The sequence below is a fragment of the Agelaius phoeniceus genome, chromosome 10 (genome assembly GCF_051311805.1).
Source record: "Agelaius phoeniceus isolate bAgePho1 chromosome 10, bAgePho1.hap1, whole genome shotgun sequence".
NCBI lineage: Eukaryota > Metazoa > Chordata > Aves > Passeriformes > Icteridae > Agelaius > Agelaius phoeniceus.
This window is the reverse complement of record NC_135274.1, coordinates 23,741,679-23,766,500: the sequence shown is the minus strand read 5'-3', so window position 1 is coordinate 23,766,500 and position 24,822 is coordinate 23,741,679. Positions and strand designations below refer to the sequence as shown.

Genomic DNA, 24,822 nt, shown 5'->3' with positions numbered 1-24,822 from the left:
TCACATCTGGCACAAACATAAGTAGCACTTCAATTTCTTGCCATCCACCTTAAATTACCCCAGGTTTACACTTGTGTAACTACAAAGTGAACTTTTTCATTATATTTTCAGCATTAAAAAGAAAAAGTAGGCTAAACTTCAGCTGTTGTAGATGAAGTATTTAGAATAATTTCCCAAAGCCCTTCATAAATGTGACATTGATCCATTGATATACAGACCATTAGCAGTTAGTCTCCTCTGTTCATCTATCATTTCAATTATCTCTAGACTTCCCCAGGGTCTTTGACAAATGGGAGACAATTTGCATTTTGTACATTAATGACCTTGGTGGAATTTGCAATTTTATTCCCCCCATTTTATAATTATACTTTAGCATTGGAGGGGAAAATCCCACAAAACTGCACTGGTCCAGTTTTTAATTTAATTGGAAGCGTGGGACTGTCGAGGTGAGGGAGAAAGAAGAAATAAGGAAAAAAAATATTTGAAAGTATTTTGCACCTTGTGAAGAACTTTCACCTGAAGATGAAGCAGATTATTGCAAGATAAGCTTGAGGTCTGTTTTACAGAAGAGTGTTGCCTCTCTGGGTTGCAGGGTTAGGAGAGCAGTTTAGAGCACAGCCTAAATCTTGGCCTAAGGAGATTTGCTGGTCTTTGCCCAAACCAAGAGATTTATTCCTGGAAAAGCTGTGTCTTCGTTCCTTTGATAATGCACAAAAGGAATTTCAGAAAGTGATTCCTAAAAAGAGAAAGATATAAAGGAGAAGTAGGGGTGTTTTAAAATGTGCATTTCAGACGTCTATGGCATGGCTGCATGCTCAAGAATCTTAACAATTTCCATTAATAATTTTGGGTCATATAACACTAACAAATTACCATCCTTAGCTTTATGTTCTGTAGAAGTTTGCCTGTCAAGTTAAACTGTTAATTTCCTCCTCTCCCATCTTTGAGCCTCTGGTCTTTTGCCCCAGTAATAACCAATTTTAGCATTACCAGTGTTGGCCACTGTTGACACCTTTTCTGTGTTACAAAAAATAAATATGGAGAAATGCTCACACATTATCTGCACTTTTCACTGTTTGTTAATGGTCATAATGCAGGTATCCTGGAGAAGAGATACAATTAGTATTTAGTAAAATTAGGAGATATAAGTATCTAGTAAAATCAATCATATTGCACTCTGGGCTGGGACAAAGAGGCGGTGCAGAAAAAGTGAAATTAATAACTGGAGTATCCTGTAATTGAGGAATAGTTTATGGTTTTGCTGCATTCAGTCCTTCAGCAGAAAGCTCCAGGACAGCTCTGAGGGTTTTGGGGAGGTTTGTTGTTTTTGAGTAACCCAGGATGCACAGGCAGCGGCCGCATCCCACGTGGGGACGGCGATAGCTGCCTCCTCCAGGAATATCCTCCAGGTGTTAGAGCTCCCCGTTGCCAGCTTTAACGTGGGATCTGAGACACCAGAGGCTTTGCCTTTCCCTTTGAACACGAAATCACTGCAGTCTCTCAGACAGCATTAGGTGGTAACTGTTGGCAACAGCGGCGATGTTGGGAGCGACGTCTGCTTCTGGCTGCATTTCCAGAACCATCCATAACGCTGTGGTGGATGTGCTCTGCTCATAGATCACACTTTCCCTTTGTGCGTCACAGGGAATTTGGCTGCCTCTTCCATGCAAAAAAGTAATTAGCCCGGCTTGAATGTGAGGAATTTCTTTTTTGATTGGAACTGAAGGGTGGAATTCTGAACGTGGAAACCTGAGCTGTGAACTGGCATCGACCCGCGGCCACGGCGCTGCGGCAGTCCTGCCTTGCTGCTCAGGTTTTGGGGTGTTTTATTCACATAGCTGGAAAGATTTTGGTATTAATCAGTGCCCAGGCCAGGCTGGGATGTGCTGGGGCCAGGCTGTTCAGCCTTGGATCCTCTGACGTGCGTTGTTTTTCCTCCAGCTGAAGAGCCGGCAGCGCTGGGTTTGAAGAGCTTTGGTTAAATGAGATGCTCTGAGTGGTCTGTAAGAGTGAGCTAAAGATCAAGGTAAACATATTTATTGATTTACTTCCTCACTCTTCTGAAAACAGGACTCAGACTCCAAACAATACACGTGTCTGTGGAATATACTTGTCTTTGCCTACGTTAGGTGTGCTGCACACAAGTGTGTGCTGGATATGTATTTATTTTTACACAGCCCTCTGGCCTTATTAGAATTTTTCTCTCCTTGTAGTGTTTGCCCTTTGCTGTCTGTTTTTAATTTTTTGAACATTTTCAATAGATCTTTAAAACTTCAAGTTTATTTCTAAGGCACATCCTGTTTAAGAGATTTAAATGTAATACTTTGACCTTACTGTTGCTCAAAAAAGAGTTTGTTATCCTAAACCAAACAATCTTATAGGAGTGTGGTGTGATGTTAATATTTTACTATGGTATACACTTTGTTAAGAGTGAGGAACATGAAAATATGTCAGCTGTTTGCAGGGAGAGAGATAGAGGAACACATGTTTTAAGGTGTAAAATGATCATATATAAAAAGACCAAGTCATGTAGTAACTTTGAAGTTTTAAATTATTTAAGCTGACGAGACGCTGATGTCTCACTGAAAACATAAATGCAAATTTCTCTTTGGTTATACCCCCGAAAAAATAGGGTACGGCTTTCCATCAAGACCAGATGCCTGACATCCAGAGAGATTTAAAAGGCAAATTTAGTTTGTGTTGGGAACCAGAATGTGAAGTTTGGGTTGCATGAAACTGACTCTTCCTGCTCTGGTACGAATTAATTTCAGCCAAGCAGGATTAACAATTTCAGCCCTCTAATTTCTGCCTGTGATCACCTTTGACACCGGTCCTTTGGAAAAACCTTGGGATCCCATATTTTGATAAGCAGAATTCCTGGGGTGCGAGGCTGAGCCTGCTCCCCGTGCTCAGGCAGCAGCTGCACGTGGTGAGCACATGTGTGAGCAGGAGCAGGGAAGGTCCCAGGTTCAGATGCTGGCGTCAGGCTGAGGGAACTGGCTGCCAAATTGTTCCTTCTGCAGAGTGTCTGCCTTACCCCACCATGCTGGGCCTGGCTTGTTTGGTTTAGAGGAGGGTTCTGTGCTGTTCTGTCCTGCTGGGAAAGGCCCTGAGAAATCCCAGCTGTGCTCTGCTCCTCATTGTTGATTTAACTGGAAAGAGAAAATCCTGTTTCTTCAGTTCTGTGCTTGGAGCTTGTCACTGGTGAAATCTGCATGGAAGTTAATGGTTTGTACATCCCTCTTTTTTCAGCCTTGGTGTAACTCCATATTCAAGTTTAAGTGCCCTGGTTGAATTCCATAGTGGGAATTCCCTTTCAGCTAAAGGATGCTCAGCTGGCTGCTATTCCTGATGAGCAGGATTCAGACCTGTGCAATATTTAGCTCCTGTTCAGTACTAAATGATATTTTTTGCCTTTTCAAGGGACTCCCTTTGAACAGGGCCAGTCAGCAGCAATTTCAGTAAGCAATAGTTAACAGCACCTGTTGGTGTCAGAGAAGTTGGAAGAATTCATAAGACAAATCAGGCAAGGGAGTCTCTGGGAATAATGACTTCCCTTGGGTTTCTTTACAGATTTAACTGATGAGGATTTAATCTTTCTTTTTTTTTTTCTTCCCATGGGTTGCTTTGCCCTTGACACACAAGATCAGTTTCTGGAAGTGACTGTGCCTTACACTTCTGACAGTTCTTACAGTTTACTCTTCTGTAAACTGAATAACCAGTTCCCATTTGTGTCTCTTGTAAATGAGTGACCTGGTTGTGTGGTTGTGTTTCAGCCACGCAGGGAATGATGACAGAAATGTTATTTTCTGTAGTAGGAAGTGGAGTGAGTTTACATTTAAAGTTAGCGCAGGATTTTTGTCAGGGCAGTGAGTAAGTCTGCCCACAGGACTGCTAGAAAGATCTTCTAGACATGGAAAACAAAAGATGGGAGAAAATATTCAGGAGGATATGGGAAAGAAGAGAAATTCAACCCATTTCAGGCCATAGCAGAGGCTGTTTGATCTAACCCCAGGCTAGATCTTGATGGTGAGCAAAGTTTTGGATTAGACTGGCAAGGACAAATATTAAGAAAATAAGGAAAGAAAATAGGAGCTTCCATTTAAATCTCCATAATGAATTCCTATTCTAAACTAGAAGCCAGCACACATCATCCTTTCTCTGCTGAGAAATTTTTTATATTCATTTCTGCTCGTAATGGTTCAGGAAAAGAAAAGAGAAAAAAGAAAGAAACGTTTCCATTATTCATGTGAAAAATGAACTCATTTGCTCACATGCTTAGTGCTGGGGTTAATTATATTATGAAAAAGCACAGTTTGTAAGGAACTGGCTTATTACAATAGGAATGCCCTGAAATTTAAGCTGCCTAATTTGTCAGCTTGCTCAGCCCATTCTGTTGTAGCACTCAGCCTGTTTGTAGGTTAAGCAGCAACTTCTGGGCTTGGGGCTTTGGTCCTGCACAGGAGACTGTGGGCAGGGAGGGGTTTGACATTTTCTGGTTTGGGGGTTTCCTCGTGGCAGCACCATCACTCATCACCTGCAGTCCTGGCCACTGCAGCATCAGGGACTGCTTTGGACCAGGGGAGAGCTGCCCTGGTGTGGATTGAAGTACCAAAATTGGTTGTGGAGTACCAAAATTGGTTGTGGAGTGCTTCAAGTGTCCCTTTCCCACAGTGTTGCAGTGGACAGGACACTCTGGATTTGACACATTTATTCCACATTTTGTGTAGACAGAAGGAGACGTTCTCCTGCTCAGATTGATGAGTTCTTCTGAGGACACAGTAAAGACAGGGACAAAGCTGGAATAAACACTTTATTCTGCACTTCCAACAGGACTTTCTTTGTTGTGTCTTCTGCAGCTAGAAGCTAAAGCTGTGATTTGCGTCCTTTCCCTGAATGTTTGGGAGCTGATTTCCAGATAAGCCATTCCTGCAGCCCTCAGTTCCCTGTTCCTGCATCCTGCTGGCTCGAGCTCATCCTCTCACACTCCTGCTGTCACAAACTCAGATTGCTGCTGTACACAGATTTTTGAGTAATAGTACAGCAGAGCTTCTCAACACCCCACGTTGCACGTGGTGTGCCACCACTAAATTGGTAGAATCTGACCCATCCTTACAGGTTTTACTTGGAACAAGCTTTTATTTCTGTTTGAAATTGTTCATTCACCTTTCATCCTGGGGATCCTCAAAGGCAGCACCAACGTGCTCATCTATCTTTATCTCTGGTTTTTGTTATTGCTGTGTTGGATCAGTGCCGTGCTCTTCATAGCACCTGACATAAATCCTTAAAAGTACAGGTTGAGCAGAGTACACAAAGTGCTGCCTTTGCTTCCTTGCTGTTCCTTTTTGATGCCAGTGCTGTGGTCTCTGAGCCTGTGTTTGGTCCTGAAGATGCTGGCCCTGGCTAACCCATGGGTATCTTCAGGTTATTCACACTTTTTTATGACATTGGCTGTCATTCTCCAGCTCTCATGGCCTGAAAACTTCCATACATTTGCATAGCCTTGATATTATTTTTGGTTTTGGTTCTCATGGAGGTCTGTAAAAATTACTGTAAATGCTAAGCTTTCAGAAATGACCCAGCACACTGGAGTCTTTTCTATATATTTTTCAATTCAGTTCTGCTGACCTGCTTTATAGATGTTTACAGGAGGCTGGAGAAAAGGCAGAAGTTCATGTAAATTTTCTTGAGATCCAGAAGCAAGAGGAGAGTTGGGGATAACAGAAAATATTAGCAAAGAGCCAGCCTTAGTTCATGACCAAGTGGTTTAGTGACTTCCTCCCTGAGGAAAGCAGAAGGCAGCAGGGTGCAGGGATGTCTGGAGTTCAAGGTGCATTTTCTGAACTCTCCTTTGGGCACCAGGACTTGGCTTGGCTGGAGTCAACTGTGGGACTTGTGCTTGGGGTTTAGCACTCAAAACATCAGCCCAGGTGCTAAGAGTCCTGAAGCCTCACTGATGGTCACTGCCTTGGAAATGATGGTTGAAGAGTGTTTACCTGCCTGCAAAAATACTAAGGGCTTACATTGTGAGATCAGACTTGGGAAGTTCAAAGCCTTTCATGTTTGTGTGTGCATAACCAGCACTTGTCGGGGCTGGAAGTCAGGTACACTGCAAAGAGAATGCATTTTTAGGGCAAAAGCACTTCTAGACAAAAGCAAGGGCTTTTAAGGATGGCACTGCAGAGCCCTGAATTCTTACTAAAAGGGTTCCATTTTGTGGCTTAAAAAGTCAAAGCAGAAAGGAACTCACCTCGGCAGAGCGGGAAAGGTGCCGCACCGCCAGCCAGGCTTTCTTTTATGTTTTGCTCATAACCATCGTAGCAGGGAAAGGCAAACACTTGTCTAATTTGATAAAATATCTTTAATTGCAGCAGCAGTACTTGAGGTTTGGGCTGGCTGCGTCAGCTCTGTTTGTAATCACAGCTCCAGCCGCACTCCACAATCAGCGCCAATTGCTGCCAATTAGCATCCGCTAGGCTGCTGTTGCTTTATTCAGATGTTCTGGGCTGTTTGGTTGCATTATTCATACCTTGGCTGGGAAAACATAGTTTAAAAATGAGCACCATTACAGGGTTTCATTGTACTCTGACAGACCTTCTCCCAGCTCCACCTCTCAGTTTAGTTCTATTTAGCGAACAGAGGGAAACTTTGGGCGTGATCTAGGTCATTGTGCATTTCACTTCTAGGGAATGACTCCTGCTTGACACAGAATTCTAAAGAGAAAGATATCAAAAGATATCAAAGCTGGTGTTTTTTCATGTAACGGTTTGGTTTTGGAAGTGGTTGCAAAATGTCATCAATGTGCAGGACATTAGGAATAAAAAAGAAAAATTCTAAAAAGCGAGCAGGCATGTATATGGTTATGGAGGACTGCTGTGACCAGGGACAGAGATTTTAAAAGGACTTTTAAGTGCCAGTTTCAGAGCTGAGTCTGGCTTGTGGTGTAGGAGAGCTTGGGGTGGAAGGGGCCATCTCTGTACCTGCAGCAGGTACAGAGTGTTCCCTGTCGTGGCACAAGATGAGCTACAGGTCCAGTCTAACACAGCAGCATCTTGGGCTTTAAGAGCTTGTGGTTTCACCTACTTAAACTTTGAGCCTGTGTTTTCCCCCTACAGGATTTTATTCTGACTTCAAAGGAGTTGTTCTTAATGCGAGCAAGTGCAAATGATTGATGAATGTGTTTGGTTTTGGTTTTTTTTCCTTCAGATGATGATTTTAATAAGGAGAAATGAATGCTGGCTAAGTATATTTAACAAGGAGCTTTGTTTGCTTTTGGTTTTGCATCTAAGTTGAATTAAATTAAATACTTTAGTGCCACAGTAAGAGAAGAAAGCAAATCAAGGCAGAGCCCCCCATCCCTGGGGAGCAGGGGCCATGCACATACTCATTATGTGATGGATGCTCTCTGCATATGGGAATGTGACATGGGGATAAGGAGCAATGAGTGCAGCAGTAATTTCTTTAATTAAAAAGAAAAAAAAAAACTTGGAAAAAGGAGGTGATAACTTGTGGAAGCACAAGGACCAGAGCTGCCAGCAGGAACAGTGGCAGTGATGGGTGCTTGCTGGGAGGGGAAGCTCCAGGAGCCTGTGCCAAACTCTCCGATAACTTTGCTCCACTAATCAGGCGCTTGTTAATAATGACTCAGATTTACAATACTTCATAACAGCCCAAGAAGAAATATTCATCCTGGTATTGACTTTGTGGGGGAAGAAAACCTAATAAAGCATTGAGAGTGCTTAATCAATAGCCGGGCAGGGCTGCGCTGACTATCAGAACGAGCAGCTTTGTTTGCTATTCAGGCGGATAATTTATGGTTAGTGCTGGAAGTGATGTATGTAATTTATGTTTTAGAGACAATTACTGCTCACAGACAACTGCTGCAAAGCTTTCTGCAGGAAACCAAAAGGCAAATGCAGCCTTTGGGGTGCAAGTGTTGTGCCTGGCAGCCTGTCCCGTGTATTTGTTCATTACATTATGTGTATGTGCAATTTTGATATATATGCATGTGTGCTACGTTGCATTGTAGCAGTGAGAGGCCTTTAAAGTTCAAATCAACTTTCTCAGGTTTCAGGATTTTTTAGGCATATGGTTTTGGTTGCAAACTATCCAAGCTGTAATTAAAAAGAAAACCAAAAACAGTGTGTAAAACTTAAGGAGGTACTCTTCTTTTTTGGATTTTCAGCGTTTTTAAAACTTGAATCAAATTATTTAGATCAGTGTATGAGAAGTTGTCAAATGGGCATTGTGATTTGCAGACACTTGCCTATAATACCTCCTTACAAAAGCAAATTGTCAGATAGTTGCAGTTCTACACCTTTATATGCCAGACACTCAGATACACTAAAGTATGCATGTAGGAGCATTTGAGGTGTACATGATAAACTATATTTAGACTTTGATCCTAGCCATTATGAGGGTTTGGTTTGGTTTGGTTTATTTTGCCCAACAGCATTTTTGTTTTCCGAGTTAGGAATTTACATCTCTAAATTGCTATAAAACTTAATAGAAGCTGCCAGTGGCTGCTGGAGAGAGGAATCAAACTGCTTTCTTAAAGATATTTAACATTTAGATTCCTGAAATCAGCCCATCTTCATCATAGTCTTGAGGAGAAGGTCCCAAATATTGTCAATGAAATGTTGAAATGTTGTCTTCCCTCTAAACGAATGTGTTGTGCTTGCTGTGACCCCTGATTGAAGCAGGGTGTGTTCCCCTAATGCTTTTAAACTAATCAAAATCACCTCCTTGCTCCGTGCTGGTGGGCTTTGTTCAGGCAGGATTGCAATAACAATGGCAATGATTTTACAGATTTTATTCCACTTCAGTGATTTATTTCAAGTCCAGGGAGCTCTGACACGTGCTGGAGTCAGTGGCTCACGGGTCAGAGCACGGGTTAGCCCCAAAACTGGGCACCCACATGGCAAATCTGCATGTGGCTGCCTTAAATGAACAAAGTTATTGCTCATATACAGCTGATAAATGCAGAAACCTTGGAAAATGGGTTTTAAATACTGTGTGGCAGTTATGAGATTCCTTTTGTTATCTTAAAAATTAGTCCTTATATTAATGAATATGGCATTAAACGTGTCATATGGGGAAAATAAAAATATCTTAAGCTGTAGGCAGTGAGTTAACTGCTGTTAACTGATTTCAACATACAAATTTGCCAAAATTAGATGGTCTTTCACTTGATGGTTTTCCTGGTGCAGAGCTGAGCCCCTGCTCACTGCAGGTGCTTTCTCCTTGCCCAGCTCTGGCCAGTGCTGTGCTCAGGACAGGTTTAATCCCTCCCTGGATTTTAAAGGTGCTGAATTGAGCTCCAGGTGCAGACCCTGCAGAGCTGCAGCCCTCACCAGCAGCTCAGTGGAGAGGAGACTTCTGCCCTGATGCCAACGCCTATTTCTGCTTTTCACACTGATTCTTCTTCATCTGCTTTCTACTTTTGAGAGCTAGTGGTAGAGCAGGTCACTGCTGTTAGATTTCAAGCTGGAATTACCAATGAAAAGCCCTTTGTCCAGTGTCTGCTTTTACATAAAGCCTTCATTTATTTGTAGGAAATCTGAAATCACCTACATTTTCATAAAAACTTGGTGAAGGGCTGTTTTCCCTGGAGCTGAGGACGTGTGACATTTTCAGATGGAATAGCATAAACAAGAGCAGAGAAGTGAAGGGATTGGAATTGTCCTTCTCCATTCAGCATGTAGCTCCTAGGCAGGGTTAACTGGGCAAAGGTGGTCTGCTTCATGAAAAAAAGGTATGTTCCTTTCCATAGAAAGTATTTTATATGATTTTTGGAGAAAAAACACCTTTTCACAGAGTTCTGTCTATAATACCATGAGTGCAGAGAGTGTGGGACATGAGCACATGTCAACAATCCATATTTTAACATACTACTGGATTTAAAATATATTGTGGATTTTTTCCCCACACATATATGCTAGACAGATCATATATAAAGTTAATATCAAGTTAATCTAGATACAAGGTGTTTTCAATTATTTTTCCCATGGCAAGATTGAAGGCTCACATCCAGTATGTCCCATGGATAATGTTTTTGTGTTGCAACATTGGCTCTATAAATAAATGTGAAACATTGCTGTAGCAAACATCACATTTGTTTTTTTTTGAAGTGCCTACAGCATGTCATTACAGATGGATTGATAGGCTTGATAACATTGAACTTTTGTCAGACCCAACGTGGCAGACTTGTTACGTGTCAGAAATTTTCTGTCATTTTGCTCACTATTCAAAAGGCAAAATATATTTGCGACCTTGAGTGACATTGAATATGGAAAGCAGACAGAAATTTATCATTTGACAGAATTGTTTTTGTTGAGTTTATTTTAAGTTTCCTTTTTTTTTTTTTTTCAGTGGCAAAGCAGTAATCAGATTTTAAAATCCTGACTACTCTGCTTTAGGAATATGGAACAGCTGATTGTGGCTTGTAAAAGCTCTATGACCCGGCCTTTTACAAATGTAAAACACATTCTTTATTACTTCACATTCAGATCATTTATTTTTGTGCTTCTTTGGACTGAGGCAACATCTGACCTTTATTATGGAGTTGCAGAAAACAGCTTGGCAGAGAGCAGGCAGTGGGGAAGGTCTTGAACGGGAGACAGGACAGGGAAGGATGCAGATGCTTAGAGAGCAGATTTTCATAGTATTAGGGCTAAAACTGGTGAGATTTATTCCCACTCAGTGTATTCCTTCTAGTGTGATTGCTCTCTAATAACGCTGCATCAAAAAAAATTTTGGTGCCTTTACTCAGAAATTAAATCATAGTTTATTTTATGATGATTAGCTTTAAATAAGGTGTTTGTTTTAAAGGCACATGGAGATGCAAAGTCAGGTTTTGAGAGTATAACAGAAGAGGTGGTGGGTTTCTGGTGTAAAAAGCAGCAAAGAAATGCATGAAAATATTTCATCAAAAGATGAAAACAAATATTAAGGCAGAGACAAAGAAATCCTGGACAGAGCATTAAGAAGGTAGGGTTAGAAGAAGGAGGAAATGAGGTTTTCAGTCATACAGCACCAATAGCTGGACCACAGGATTTTATGCTGAATAAGGAAGGAAAAGATTTTTAATTGCTAACAGGAACACTCTGCAATCAAAGGAGAAACTTCCTATATATTAGCATGCAACAGCAGTATGCACTTCCGAATGGATTATACCCTGGTGAAATCAAGGGGATAATGATGAGCTCCTCAGCTAGAAAGGTTTTGGTCCAATAATTTGGTTCAAAATACAGACACTGGTGTTAATAAATTGGGCTGTAGATCCTAGACCACTCAATCAGTCAATATTTTACGCCAGGAGGTCACGTAACATTTTGGACGCTAAAGAATAAACCAGTTCTTCCCTTAATTTTGTTAAAGATAAAAATGAAAATAAAAAGAGCAGGGAGATTTTATTAGTTTTCAGTCCTGTTAGTATAAATAGAAGTGGAAGCTGTGGAGCTGGGTTATTTTGTGGCTTGTTACTGTTTATCACCACATTGAGTGAACCGCTCGGAAGGGGCTGCGCGCCGCTCTCCGCGCGCTCGCGTGCCTCCTCCCAGAGCTCGGAGGAACACGTCCAAAATCTGCCTCCTGTCATATGCTCTCCTCGTCTCTTGCTGAGAAGAAGTGAGCAGACGCACGTTGTTATTTTGGTGCCGTTTGTTTTTGGAGGGGAGGAAGGGGGGGAGTGTTTTTCTCCAGGAAAACTTTCTGTTTGAATCGCGTTCCCGTGAAATCGAGAAGAGCCTCGTTGGCATCACGCGAGTTAGGATTTGGTTTGTCGTGTAGCTCTGGGATAACTGAATTTTGTCTTATTTCTTTATAGCCTGCCAGTTTTTTCCAGTATCACTGAGGACAAAGAAATTATCATTTTGTTGGTCATTGCATTGAATCTAAAGCTGTAGAGAAATGAGGTGGTTTCTGTGGGTTTGTGCCTCTTCAACTACACTTTAGCAAAAGTTGGTGTTTTGTGGTACTCTTTTCTTTTAAAAGTGTATCTGAAACCTCCTCAAAAATTTCTTTTAACCTGTGGCTTTTAGCCAGGATCAGAAATGAACCAGTCAAGTGAAACTTGAGCTCATTAAAGGACTAACAAACCTTGGTAAATCTTAGTCTTTAACACCGAAGGGTTGCAGTTGAAAGGCTTTCACCTCTCTTGCATGAATGTGAAATTATTTTTTTTATGGTTTTTCTTTACAAACTAATTAAATGCTTTTTTTAAAAGCCTCATTTCTCCCTTGGGGATGAGGAGTGCCACTATTACAAAGTAACTGCCTGTGGTTTTTACAGTCATGATGATGCTTATCTTCTGTTGCTTAATCCTCCTCCTTCTGGCTTTTCTGCTGTCTCACCTGAGAGCAAGAATCTTTTAGGTTGAAAAGACCTTTAAGACCACTGAGTCCAACCATTACCCCAGCACTGCCAAGCCCACCTAGAGGACATGTCCCCAAGTGCCACATCCACTAATGGCTGGGCTTGAGGATCACAGAGGTGTTTTCCAACTGTAATGATTCCATGATATCTGTCTTTTAAATCCCTCTGGGGGTGGTGACTCCAGCACTTCCTGAGCACCCCATACCAGTGCTTGGCAATCCTTTCAATGAAGAAATGTTTTGTGGTACCCAACCTAAACCTCCCCTGGCACAGCCTGGCTGAGTGGAGGGGCTCAGCAGCGTAGCCGGGAGTCGCCACTTCTGATGTTGTTTCAGGGTCCTGAGCTGTTCATCTCAGAAACTTTCTCATTTTTTCACATCAGTCAGACACAACTGTCCTCAGATTTTCAGGGACTGTTGTCAGTGCCCATCCTTCACTGGTTGCTTGTGCTTTCTCCTGGCAGATGTCAACGAGTGCGCCACGGGGAACGGCGGCTGCCAGGACCGCTGCTGCAACACCATCGGCAGCTACCACTGCAAGTGTCCAGCTGGCCAGAAGCTGGAGGAAGATGGAAAATCCTGTGCAGGTAATGTTTTGTACCATGTCTCACTGTTATTAGGGAATCAGCAGACTTAGGAAGGGGAAGGAAATGCTGGCTTTTATGTGGAGCCAGCTGAAGAGCGTATGCTCAGAGTTGTCGAGAGCGCAGATCTTCTCATGTCTGGATTACGAAGATGTAACTGTAAGAACACTTCAAAGGGTTGGGGTTTTGTTTTATTTTGTTGAAAAAAATGTTATCACTTAACCTGGATTGGCTGTGCCATGTTCTGATTATGGGATTTCCGTCATCAGTTGAAAAACTTGAAGAAAGTGTATGCGCTTGATAATATTTCATCTGTCTCTTAAGCAAAATGGTTCTTATCGGAAAATACACATACATTTTCATATTTCAATCACAATTCCACAGCTAGAGATTAATTGAATAAAAAAGGATTTAAAACCACATGCTATGTAAACCCATTTGTCTTTTTCCTAAGGGAAATTTAAGTCTAGTTAGTGCATTACAGGGTAAAATTCGTTCTTATGCAAAAACGTACGTTAGAACACAAAATGAAATATGTGGCTCACTGGCAAACAGAATGGCTGTAAACAAGCCCACATGATGTGCTGACCTAGAGTCACTGCATTTTGTGCATCATCAGATGCTGCAGAAGGTCAGGTGTGAGGTGCCCAAGGTGTGCTGCATTCCAGGCCAGAGCAGTTCCTTCTTCCTGACTCTCCCCTGACACAGGTAGCAGGGATGTGCTGCCACATCATCTGGTGTGCTCTGCTGTAGGCCTGGATTGCACCTCCCCTGCATTTCAGTGCTGCAGTAAATGCATCGGTGATGATTTTTTTTTTAATCTCAGGGCAGATTTTCATGAACTGTATTATCATCCTCTCACAAGAAACTCTGTTCTCTGGCTTTTCCCATTGCACAGGGTCTCACAAATCCCCTTCTTCCAAGATTTCATTTACCATTGTCCAACTCCTTTTTAAGGTTTGGCTGAAGCATTGTATTTCTCGTCGTTGGTCATACTATTTGTCCTAACTTTATGATTTATTTGACTGCACTCCTTTTTTCACTAAAAGACAATAGAATTATTTTCTATGGCAGCCTGTCAGTTGAGATCCACGTTGACAATGGAAATAAGCTGTAGATGGTTATGTTATTTTGATTGAAATATTTCATTATGGTCCTCCACGTTTTCATTTTGGCCTTTGGAGAGCTCAGCCCAGGAATACCATTTATGATTCACAGATCCCTGCTACTTCACCTCTCTTTCCTCTTTAGGGGATTGACTGGCAATATGCCCATGGGCCAGTGCACAGGTCTGTGTTTTGATGCCTACTTACTGCTTTCAGTGCTTAAAAGTTGTCCAGACCCCAAGGTTTTTGAAAGCAGGAGTCCTACTCACCATAATCCTTAGCACGCATGAGTCATTTTTCCTTAACTTATTTTAATAAGTTAGTCAAATTAGTGTTCCTTCTGCACAATTCAGTTCTTAAAATGCACTTTAAATTCAATTTTGGACAGTCTTTAAAAACTCAAACAGAGCTTAAGGTGTTTGATTTTTGTACTGTATTTTATCTGAACAGGATTTTCAGGGGAATATATTATTGGCTGGTTTGAGGCCATTTTTTTTTAAATCCTCAGGCAAAAATGGAAAAAACCACAATAAACTGCAAGCACTCAAGTCATAAAACAGAGTGAGTGTGGTGGTGTCACTAAATACACCTGAACCTTTGCAGAGGTGACAATGACAGAATTTGGCTGTACTGACCAGCAAGGAAGCCAGTGTCAGCCAATTTCTGGCCATCAGGTGGTACAAGATGAGTAACTCAGTGGTTGGTTACTACATGAGGGGAAAGTGAGCTCTCAAACAAAACTGAGTGCTGCTGGAAGGACTTCCAGGGCATGAACTGGGGTTTTATTAATGCCTCTGCATTGCTCAAAGGAGCCATTTTTGCAGATAGGAGTAAAAACAGCTCCTCATTCAGGTTAACCAGTGGTTTTGGAGGAATCAAGTTTATTGTTGTTCTGGGTTGTTCCATTCTTTCTGCCTTTATAGCATCATTGTGCTTTATTTTACCCCTTAGTCTAAACTCAGGCATTAAATAGATGGGCACTATTGTTCTGCTGCCATTATTTGTCTCGTGGTTGGTTTTATTTCACTGGTGCCTGCAATGATCGATCAGTGTACGGGGTTTTTTTATAAGCCAAGGTACAAATAAGGTGCATTGTTAGAAAAGCAGCATGGAAGTAGCACAGATCTTATTCAGCAAGTCATTATTACTGGAAAGATTGATCGTGTTTTTTCAGAAACAAAATAGAGCATCCTTCTGACAAAAGGGAAAGACGTTGGGAAAGAACTGTTGGGTTTTTTAAAATATTTTTTTAGCCATTTGTAGCTGTTTAATGCTCAGGAAGGGAAAGTGGATAAAAATTCACTAACCAACAACTTAGTGAAGAGCACTGCTGTTTTGATCAAGCATTGCTGGGGGTTTGTGAGCAATTTTTTTTGGAGACCCAAAGGCCTCATTTCACAGCTTGAAGGAGCTGACAGTGCTCAACAACTCCACCTTCTAGGGTGTCAACGGTGTGTGCAAGACACAAGGCTCCATGAATATGCACAAGTCAACCGCATAAAATATGTGGGATAATCTTAAAATAGTTATTGCATCAGCTTTGATTAAACCTTCTCCTTCTTGAGTGATTCTGTGGCTGGTTGGACCCACAGGGGGAAGGGGATTGGGCAGCACAGACCTGTGCTGTGGGGTCTATCCTCATTGCAAGGGCTGTAGGGATATTTCCTGTCTATTTGTAGGGATCTTTTCTGGCTCTTTGGGGTTTCTTATGGCAGGATATGTCATTCAGAGTTATGTAATTTGTAAGGTCTTACTTCACTTTGGTGAGGAATACTCATATAGAGAGTAAGATGTGGTGAGTTGGAGGCCTGTGCATCTCCATAGAAATGCCAGCCAGAGCAGTGACCTGATTAGCCTTTCAAAGCTAATTATCTCCATGTTATTCTGCAGCTTTCACTCTCCAGCCTTCATGCTCAGAACTTCAGTTTGCTTCTCTGACAGAGAAATATTTCCTGGCAGCTCCTGGCGCAGGCATTTCAGATTGTGACAGAAAGCTCCTGCTTCCCTCCCGCTCCTCGTGTGCCTGATGGAAATGAATGATGAGACAGGATTTGGCTTTAAATCACTGCACAAATAATGTGACAAATTAATATTTGACATTTACCAGTGTAGGACTGTCAGGCTGATGCTGTGCCCTGTGCATCTGTGTGCTGTTCCTGGGGCAGCCTGGGCAGGGGCTGTGGACGGGTTTGCTCAGAAAGGTGTGCCCTGGTCTGAGGAAGGGAGAGGGAATGGGTCTGCGCCCAAAACCTCCTTGTTTGTGGAGCAGAGGCACCACTGTGTCAGTGAGAAAGGCTGTGAAATGCAGAGATATCCTCATTTCATGTTTTATTCTGAGACGAAGCAGTTCTACTCGAGCATCGCGAAATGCAGAAATGGTATTTTCTGAACATAAATACCATTTAAAATGGTATTTTAAATGGTAATTTTAAAGCTCAGTTGTTGGCAGAAGTCCAGATCTGTAAGGGATGCTGAGGCTACAGCTACAAAAGCGTGTTTTCACACATGAATAAGCTGCAGAAGTCAAGTAGAAAAAGGTCGTGACCTTATGTTAACCTTCTTTGGTAAACTGTCATTTCTTATTTATATTATTGTGCTCTCATCTGTCAAGGCAACTGCAGGAACTTAGAGACAAGTGAAGTCCTGTGATTAACTGTTGATGGAAAGGAGCTGCTATTTGGTTGATTAGAGTGATATTGCAATGGCTGTAACCCCATCCCTGGGGGTTTCAGTCAAACCTCGGAGCTCTGGCTGCTTTCCTGACCTTTGCCAGGGGCACTTTGGGAGCAGCTGCCTCCAGAGCCAGAGTGTGACTGTGCCAGGGCCACCACCACTGGTTACCCCAGAAATGGAGGAGTCACCGGGGTCACTGCTGGAGCCTGCTCCCAGGGCAGGGGGGGACTCTCCAAACACTGCTTGTTGCCTTGCAAGAATTAATGGTGGGCTAAAAGCAATACTGAGGGACATGTCTGAGAGCAAGAAAGTGGTTATTAATAAGGTGACAGCATTTATTAAGTCAATAAGGTCTGAAACACAATTTACTCTTGTCAAAATTCTGGTTTTGTTGAAGAGAACAAATGCTAATTCTGCATTTGGGCTGTTTTCCCTGCCCAACAAATCAGTGTACAGGTGTCTGCCATGTCCTGTGATAAAAAACCGAAGGACAAAATACCATGCACTTGGAAGGAAATGCCAAGGCATTTTTAATTATATTTATTTCATTTTTATTAGAACAGAAGAAATTAGTCTACTGGAAGGATTCAGGATGCTTTTGCATGATCTTAACTCTAACAGTTGCATTTGATTCAACACACATTGTTGGCAGGCCACGACACTGAGGTACTTATTGCCAGGAACACTTCAGCAGAAGGAGAATATATTTCACAAATATCAAAAAGCACCAGTTCTTATTCCAGATGCAGCAAGTACCAGACCAGCTGAACTCAAATCTTACAGCACTCAAGTGAAGGCACCCCCAGATGAGGTGAAGCCACCCAACCCTCTTCATCTTCCTCTATTTCAAGACCTTGTCTTGAGACAAGGAAATAAATCCAGTTGCAGGAATTGTTTCCCAATTATCTAATTATCTGTAACTCAATTACTCTGTCCACCTAAAGTCTGCCTCTTAGAGGGAGGGGAATGGGCAAGTCCACCTCATCACCTCAGCAGACCCTGGGTGAACCAACTTTATAACTGGGGCATTTCAGGGTATTGGGATTTTACAGCAATTCGAAAAAGAGGAGAAAAAGTATAAGCAAAAGAAAAAGACTTGTAAGAGGAGAAAAGGTAAAGCCTAATTTCTGATTTTTCCAAACCTGTTTTTAGTGGCTTTTAGGTATCCTGGGACTCCAGCTTAGGTTTTTAGAGCTAAGGCAGATAATTTCAAGTATTTATGCTTCAAAGTATAAATACTTGAAATTATCTTAATAATCTATAATACTTGAAATTATTACTCACTGTAATCTGCAAAGGGGGGGTGAAGAGTAAACATTTTCTTCTCCATTAGTTTGTAAGTCCAGAATACTGGTAAATGTCTCATATTTGAAGTGAATTCAACAAGAAGCAATATCTGTTTTTACATTTAAGTATTAATTATTATTGCTCCTACCTGTCAAATAATTATTTTTAGCCATGAGTAAAAAGCTTAATAACTGCTTTTGATTTTAGATCCCAGCTGGAAATTTAAAAAAGTAGGGTTCCCCTACTTGTCTTACAGAGGGAACTGTATTAAGTGAGATTAGGGATTAATTGTGCATTATAAACACTGTTTGGCATTGTGCACTCAGTTCTGTGTTTTTGCTGGATTTAGGCAGGAGGACTGTGTGATTTTTGTGCATGGCTGCGGAGAAGCTCTGGGCAGAAACTGCTGGAGATGTTCTACATTTGCAAACTTGATGGGGAATCTAATTTTATTTCTACTCCCAAGTCATTCTTTTGGAATTCTCAATTTCACACATTTCTCTAAGAAGAAGTGATGGCTGGAGGTTGTTCCTCTGACCTCCCTCGTGCTCTCCCATGCTGTGTTGGATCCAGCTGGGATCAATAGCTGCGTGGAGCTGTTACACTCTCCCAGGCAAATTGTGTCATCTGTCTGCATTTGTCTATTCCTGGTAGCTCTACAGCAAAAAAAAGCCCTCCAAATAAGCAGTAAAAATGACGACATAGCCATAGTAAGGGTAACACTGACTTCAGCTTATTGGACTTTTTAAATTAATTACCTGAGTGCTGATTCCTGGCAAGCCTGACCAGGCAGGAGCTTGAGCTGAATTTTGGGGGCTCATTCCAGACTGGCAGTGGCTTGGTCAGGGCAGTCCCTTTCTTTCTGTGAGCCCTCTCCAGCAAAATGATCCAGCTACACAAACCTTCTCAATCTTATAAAAACACATTGAATACTAAACTCAGCAAATCCCAGCACTTTGTGTCTGTCTCTCTTCAGTCAGGGAAAGGGACACATTGCTCGGGCCAGAGCAGACACTCCCCACCTGGTTCAGAGCACTTCTGTGTTGGTCTGGGCAGAGAAGAGCATCTGACGCTCTGATAATTGATTTATTGTTGATTTTTTTATTGTTCATTTTTTATTTTTGAATTTTTAATATTTTTATTTTTCAATTTTTTAATTGCCCTGCTTTAGTTTCTCCCCGATTCCTGCTTGGTTGCTGCTGAAGGCTGCCTGCCCCTCCCTCACGCACCGAACAAAGGCGGCTGCGAGCTGAACCACCCAGATTCTCACATCTGCCATCCCTCGGGGTACACAGGCTCACAGTTATGACAGCTCCCTCCAAAGTGAGCGCTGCCATTGCAGGCTGAGCTCCTTTATCCTGGATACGTGTTTTCATCCATGGGAGCTGAGAACAGGCTGAGTCAGTTTGCAGCCACTTTTTAAGTAGAAGTTTTATGCGCACCAGTTGGGTCAAGGGTGTTGTTATCCTAATCCAAGGCTCCAAAGCAATGGTTGAAGGAGTCCTACCCAAAAGCCCTTGACTTTTGGGACCACTTATATTTCAAGGATTCAATGATTATTTCCAGATAGTCTTCGCAAATTTCTTTTTCTCCACAGAGCTTGTTTTTTGGTGCCTAGATTTTTGCCTTTGAACGCTTAATTCAGCTGCAACGTTTTAATAACAGCCTTTTGCATAAACAAACCGTGGAACTGGCAGTTTAATTTTCAGGTTATGTCAGACTACAGGGTTAGTACACTGTTAGAACACTACCTAACACAGGGTTAGGTGTATTGCAGCTTGTCACCGTGTCACACATTCCCTGCAGCTCAACTTGTGCCGCGTTCCAAGGCAGCAGCGTTTCTTAAAAAGCACAGCATTGCTCGTACCCCAGGGAAAACTGGCACCTTTTCCCTTTGCATTCCAGTTATCAGATGAATTAGTGATCACGGATCTGAAGGGGAAAGCTTGTTTCTGGGTGTCACAGGTAGCAGCACAGGCAGAGCCCCATCTCCACGGCGTCTGCCATATGGCGCTGGCGGCTCCCCGTGCGTCACAGCTGATTATAGACTCGGCACAGGGATTGCTTCCCCAGCCTTCCAGCTACCTTGTCTTCCTCCAGCTCCACCAGCTGGGAGCAAATATGGAGCAGGAACCTCAACTTGCCATCATCCTTGGGAAGGAATGTCCTTCAGACTGTGGGATGTGCGGGGACAGCGGCTGCCACCCCCTCCATGGTTCCTCCCTGAGTTTTGCACAACAAAGTTGGGCATGGGCAAAAAAAAACTACCCTGGAGAGTTTTCTTTGTCCAAACCACTTGATGCATAAAGCTGTATTGATCAGCTTTTGATAGTGAAAACATCTAAAGTTCAGAAGTATTGCAGTGTTTGCCATATTACTCAGGGACTTGATGCTTTTAATTAACGGGGGAGCTGTGAGTAGTTAGATGGAAAGCATTATAGAGCTATATGAAAAGGCTGTTATTGTCCAGATGAAAGATAATATTTGGAAATAATGTGACAAAAAATGATAGACTGCAGTACAAATATGTTTTGAGATATTTCTAGGGCTCTGATTAGTTTATATTAGCTAGTTTTTTGCATGTATGACTACATCTGAAAGGCAGGTTATAGAGAATGTTAACATTCCAGTGGGCTGATTGACAATAATTAGTTTATTTTGAAGGAAAGGAAAGAAGCAGGGTATTGTTGGAGCTGACTAATGTGAATTAAAAGCCAGGTAATCTTTTCTGCAATTACAGAGATACAATGATTGCTGTTATCAGAGAAGAAAATCCACTCGTACTTTTAAGAATCATTGTGTAGGAAGAGCTTTGCAAGCCTGAAATTGAAGCTCTGGTCATGGTCTCCAAAATTACACTTAGTAGTAATTTTATGCAGAAGCAAGACTTCTGAATACTTAAATTATAGCTTGTTTGTAGCAAGGTATTTACCAGCAAATACAGGCATCTTATAAACAGCACATGAGTCATCTTGGTGTTCATTTCGAGCACATCGAAAATGCAAATTGCAGCTGAATTATTCTTGTTTGGAGAGGCAAGGCTTGGAAAAACCTTAAATTCGTACTTTAAATGGAAATTGTGAGCAGAAAAATGTGCACATTTGCCTTTCAGAGGAGGGTATTGTGCAGGGTGGCTACAGCTTTTTCTGTAGCTTTGCCTACAGGCTGTGTAAACAAGAACTGACGGCAGGTACAGGGACAGGAAAGAGCACAGCTCCTGAGTGGTGTTTGTGTTCCTCTTTGGGAGCATTTAATACTGTTCTTCACCTGGACACCTCATAGAACTCCCTTTTTTTTTCTTTTTTTTTTATTATTGAAATGCCTGTGGATTTTATGAGCCATCTGATACAACCTTAAAAAGCTTTAAAACAATTTGTGATAAAATCTAAAGCAAACAGAAAGCTGTCAGCTTCTCTGTTCAAAGCCTTGGCCCAGAGGAAGCGATCCAGACATGACTGTCAGCGAGATAGCAACTGCTGGGAGAGCTACACTGCGTTATTAAAAGATCAGTAGTTTGATCAACATCATATTGGATTACTCCAACTTCAATTACAGGAGTACCTGAGGGCTTTAGCTGGGATATATTAGAAGAACAACTTGAAGTGAACCTGCTGTTGTTGCACGCCAGCTCTGTGAAAGGCCCACCTGAGAACCCTGTGAACAGCTCCTGTCCCAAAAGGGATTCAGTGTCAGCCAAGGAGTTCAAAAACAGCTAGTAATAAAAATGGAGCAATCAACTGGTTAATTTGATGTGAATTTTAATCTCGGGAAGAGGAAGAAAAAAGGAAGTAAAATAAATTCTTCCGTGCCCTGGTGACACAAAGACAGGGTGAGAGAGTTGGGGTGGTTCAGCCTGGAGATGAGAAATGTCTGGGGAGAACTCAGAGCCCCTTCCAATGCCTAAAGGGGCTCCAAGAGAGCTGGAGAGGGACTTTCAGCAAAAGCATGGAGTGATGAGAGAGAGAGAAATGGCTTCAAACTGACAGAGGGCAGATTTAGATCAGATATTGAGAAGAAATTCTTCCCTGTGAGGATTGTGAGGCACTGGCACAGGTTTCCCAGAGAAAATTTGTGGCCTATACCTGGAAGAGTTGAAGGTGTCAGGCTGGAGCAGCCTGGGCTCATGGAAGGTGTTCCATGGCAAGGGAATTAGAACTGGTTGACCTTCAAGGTCCCTTCCCGCCCAAACCATTCTGTGATTGATGATTAGGATCCACTTCTGGAAGTTGGCATGGGTAGGTTTTGGATGTGTTCATGTCACTTCTCTCTTCTCCTTCTAGAACCTCTGCAGAGTCACACATGCTTTATGTCATAGAGGAAGCAGCGCAAGAAAACCTGTGTAAAATGCTGTCCTTTGCCCCCTGGCAGTTTATCTCTTAGATTGTCCTGGAGCTGGGGTGGCTGCAGTGGGGGATCAGTGCTTGTGGTGGAGCCTGAAGAGGCTGCAGAGCAATGCCAGAGCCGGCTGTGACACAGGGACAGGAGCTGTGCTGTGGTCTCAGCTTCAGAGGGGCAGAGGTGGAGCTTGGTGGCTGAATGGTGCCTGTGCCCTCCCTCTCACAAACCACATCTGTATTTCAGCCAGCACAGCACGTGTGCTGTAAGCTGGAAACACAGGATTATGAAGGTGTTTGTGTGATTATAATTTTCTTGTGCATGTTTTACCTGCTGTGTGTGGAAAACACATTTCTCTGCATTCTGCTGTAGCAGAGGCACGGATCTCAGCAAGCGTGCATTAATATTGCTGCTAGCAAAATCCAGGTGTTCTCATCACATCAGGCATTTCTCTTTTTATTCCAGGACTACTCTTGCAAACTGCCACGTCCTGCCGAGAGGAGATGCTGATGGCCCAACACATAAACCTCCTTGAAACAGCTCAGAGCTGAGTCCACACAAGGAGTTTGGGCTGTATCATGCTGTCCCTTATTAAGTGCAGCTCCTTGTAGAGATCCTCTCCTCCTTTGCCACCCTCCCACCACACAGCAGGGCCCAACTGGGCTGTGCTGAGGAGCTGTATTTAAAAATTGATAGACCCATAACAAATATTCTCTCTGCTGTTCCACCCCACATCAGAAAATCTTGCAGTAGCTGCTGATACTGGTGATCTCAATGTCCTTCTCCTAAGCAGAAACCACCTGAAATTTTGTTATTTGGTATTAAAACCTTCCCTTCCAACTTCCCTGTTCACAGCCAGTACATTTACCTCTTTTCTACTGGAAGCAGTAACATTAATGAAGCTGGGTTTTGTTGTTTTGTTTTTTTTAGGAGCCTAAGTTACCCTTTTCTTTGGTTTGTCATTCTTCAGCTTGTACTCCCTTGTTATTTCATGCGGTCATTCACTTATCCTGGCACAGCTCTTCAATGAGAGTTTGTGTCCATCTGTGTGGGTTTCATTTTGATGGGAGTTGGAGTCGTCAGGGGGGTGCAGTTGCCAAAATATCTATTAGTCTAACCCCACTGAGGGGGCTGGTAACCCCATCACTCTTCCTTTTTGGCTTTACTTCGCTGAGATGCTGTGTACTACACCAAGATCCCAAAAAAGATCGTTCTTTTTTTGTTTTAAATACTTTGGGTGGAGAAAAACATACAGACCTGCTTAGTGAAAAGATGAAAAATCTATTTCTACATGGCTGTGTGAAAACATCACGGTGTTGTCTGGGGTCTGGCCGTGAAATTGTCATGTTCCTTGCTTTAATTCTATAGCCTGGTTTTCCTGCAAATTGTCTGGTTTCAATAATTGCTTAAAGTGTGTGTGTGTGCACATATATATATATATATATGTCTCTGTCTGTATATTTAATGAAGAATTCCTTGAAACTCTAATTAGGGCTGCTTGACTCCAAAGCAGTTTACATATCACAGGCTTACACAGCTATCAAACAGATGCTTCTCCTTTTTTTTTCATTCAGCTGACATTTTCATTTTCTCTGCATATTTTGAGCACTGAGCAGTGATGTGTTTTGACTCCTGAGGCTACAGATGATATCAAAATGAGGATTAGAAATGAAGCTTTACCTGTCAATTAAGTTGTTAAGCTTGTCCTCCACAGTGTCTACACTTTGAAATGGCCTGTTTATTGAATTTGAAATAGTTTTCATTCTTGACTTTGTTTAAATTGAATGGACAGTTCTAATTATAATCTTCAGGGTTTTCATCTGCAACATATGGTTTGCATTTAGAGCTGTGGATGAGGGGCTCTTGGATGTTTATTGAGCTAAACCACTGTTAAATATCTCGTGAGAGAGTGGCATGTCAGGCATGGAGAGTAAGCAGAAATGGGCAGTACAAATATTGGCCAATTTTCTCTTTTCTCATCACTCTGTGCAGGAGATCTCTGTCCTGGGGGACAGCTGGAAAATGAACTGTGGTGGCAGGGTCCAGGCACTGGGAGCAACAAGTCACCACTTTAAGTGGTTGTCTGGTGCCAGTCTTGGCTGGGAAGGGAAGGGAAGAGAAGGAAAAGGAAAGGAAAAGGAAAGGAAGAGGAAAAGAAAGGGGAAAGGGAAAGGAGGCTTTGCCGTACCAAGTTCAAATTCAATGAATTCATATTACCAGGATTTGTGTCAGGTCAATGTTGTTCTTTCCAGTCACCTGTGGCCCCCACGAACAGGGCTGCATGATTTCTCATGAATAAATGACAATTTATTCATCTCTTTACTCCCCAGTAAGGCCAGTGGCAGACCAGGAAATGAAATCCAGGTCTCAGACTTGCTGGGGTGGATTGTCCCTTGCAGTGCTCACAGAAATCTTCTCTCCAAAAGCAGGTTGTGGGGCAGCTCCTGGCACTCCTGCTCCATG

General features: G+C 42.3%; 1 protein-coding gene across 9 annotated transcripts in view; it reads left to right on the top strand.

The window, feature by feature from the left end:
• The window catches only part of LOC129124497 (uncharacterized), a 187,441-nt gene that overhangs the window by 89,060 nt on the left and 73,559 nt on the right, over positions 1-24,822 (top strand). For all 9 annotated transcript variants that reach the window (XR_013183708.1, XM_077184172.1, XM_077184171.1 and 6 more), the window contains one exon: positions 12,839-12,961. Coding sequence is in view for 8 of the 9 variants with exons in the window: in XM_077184172.1 (XP_077040287.1) it covers positions 12,839-12,961 (123 nt within the window). In the remaining variant the exon portion in view is untranslated. The remainder of the gene's footprint in view (positions 1-12,838; positions 12,962-24,822) is intronic.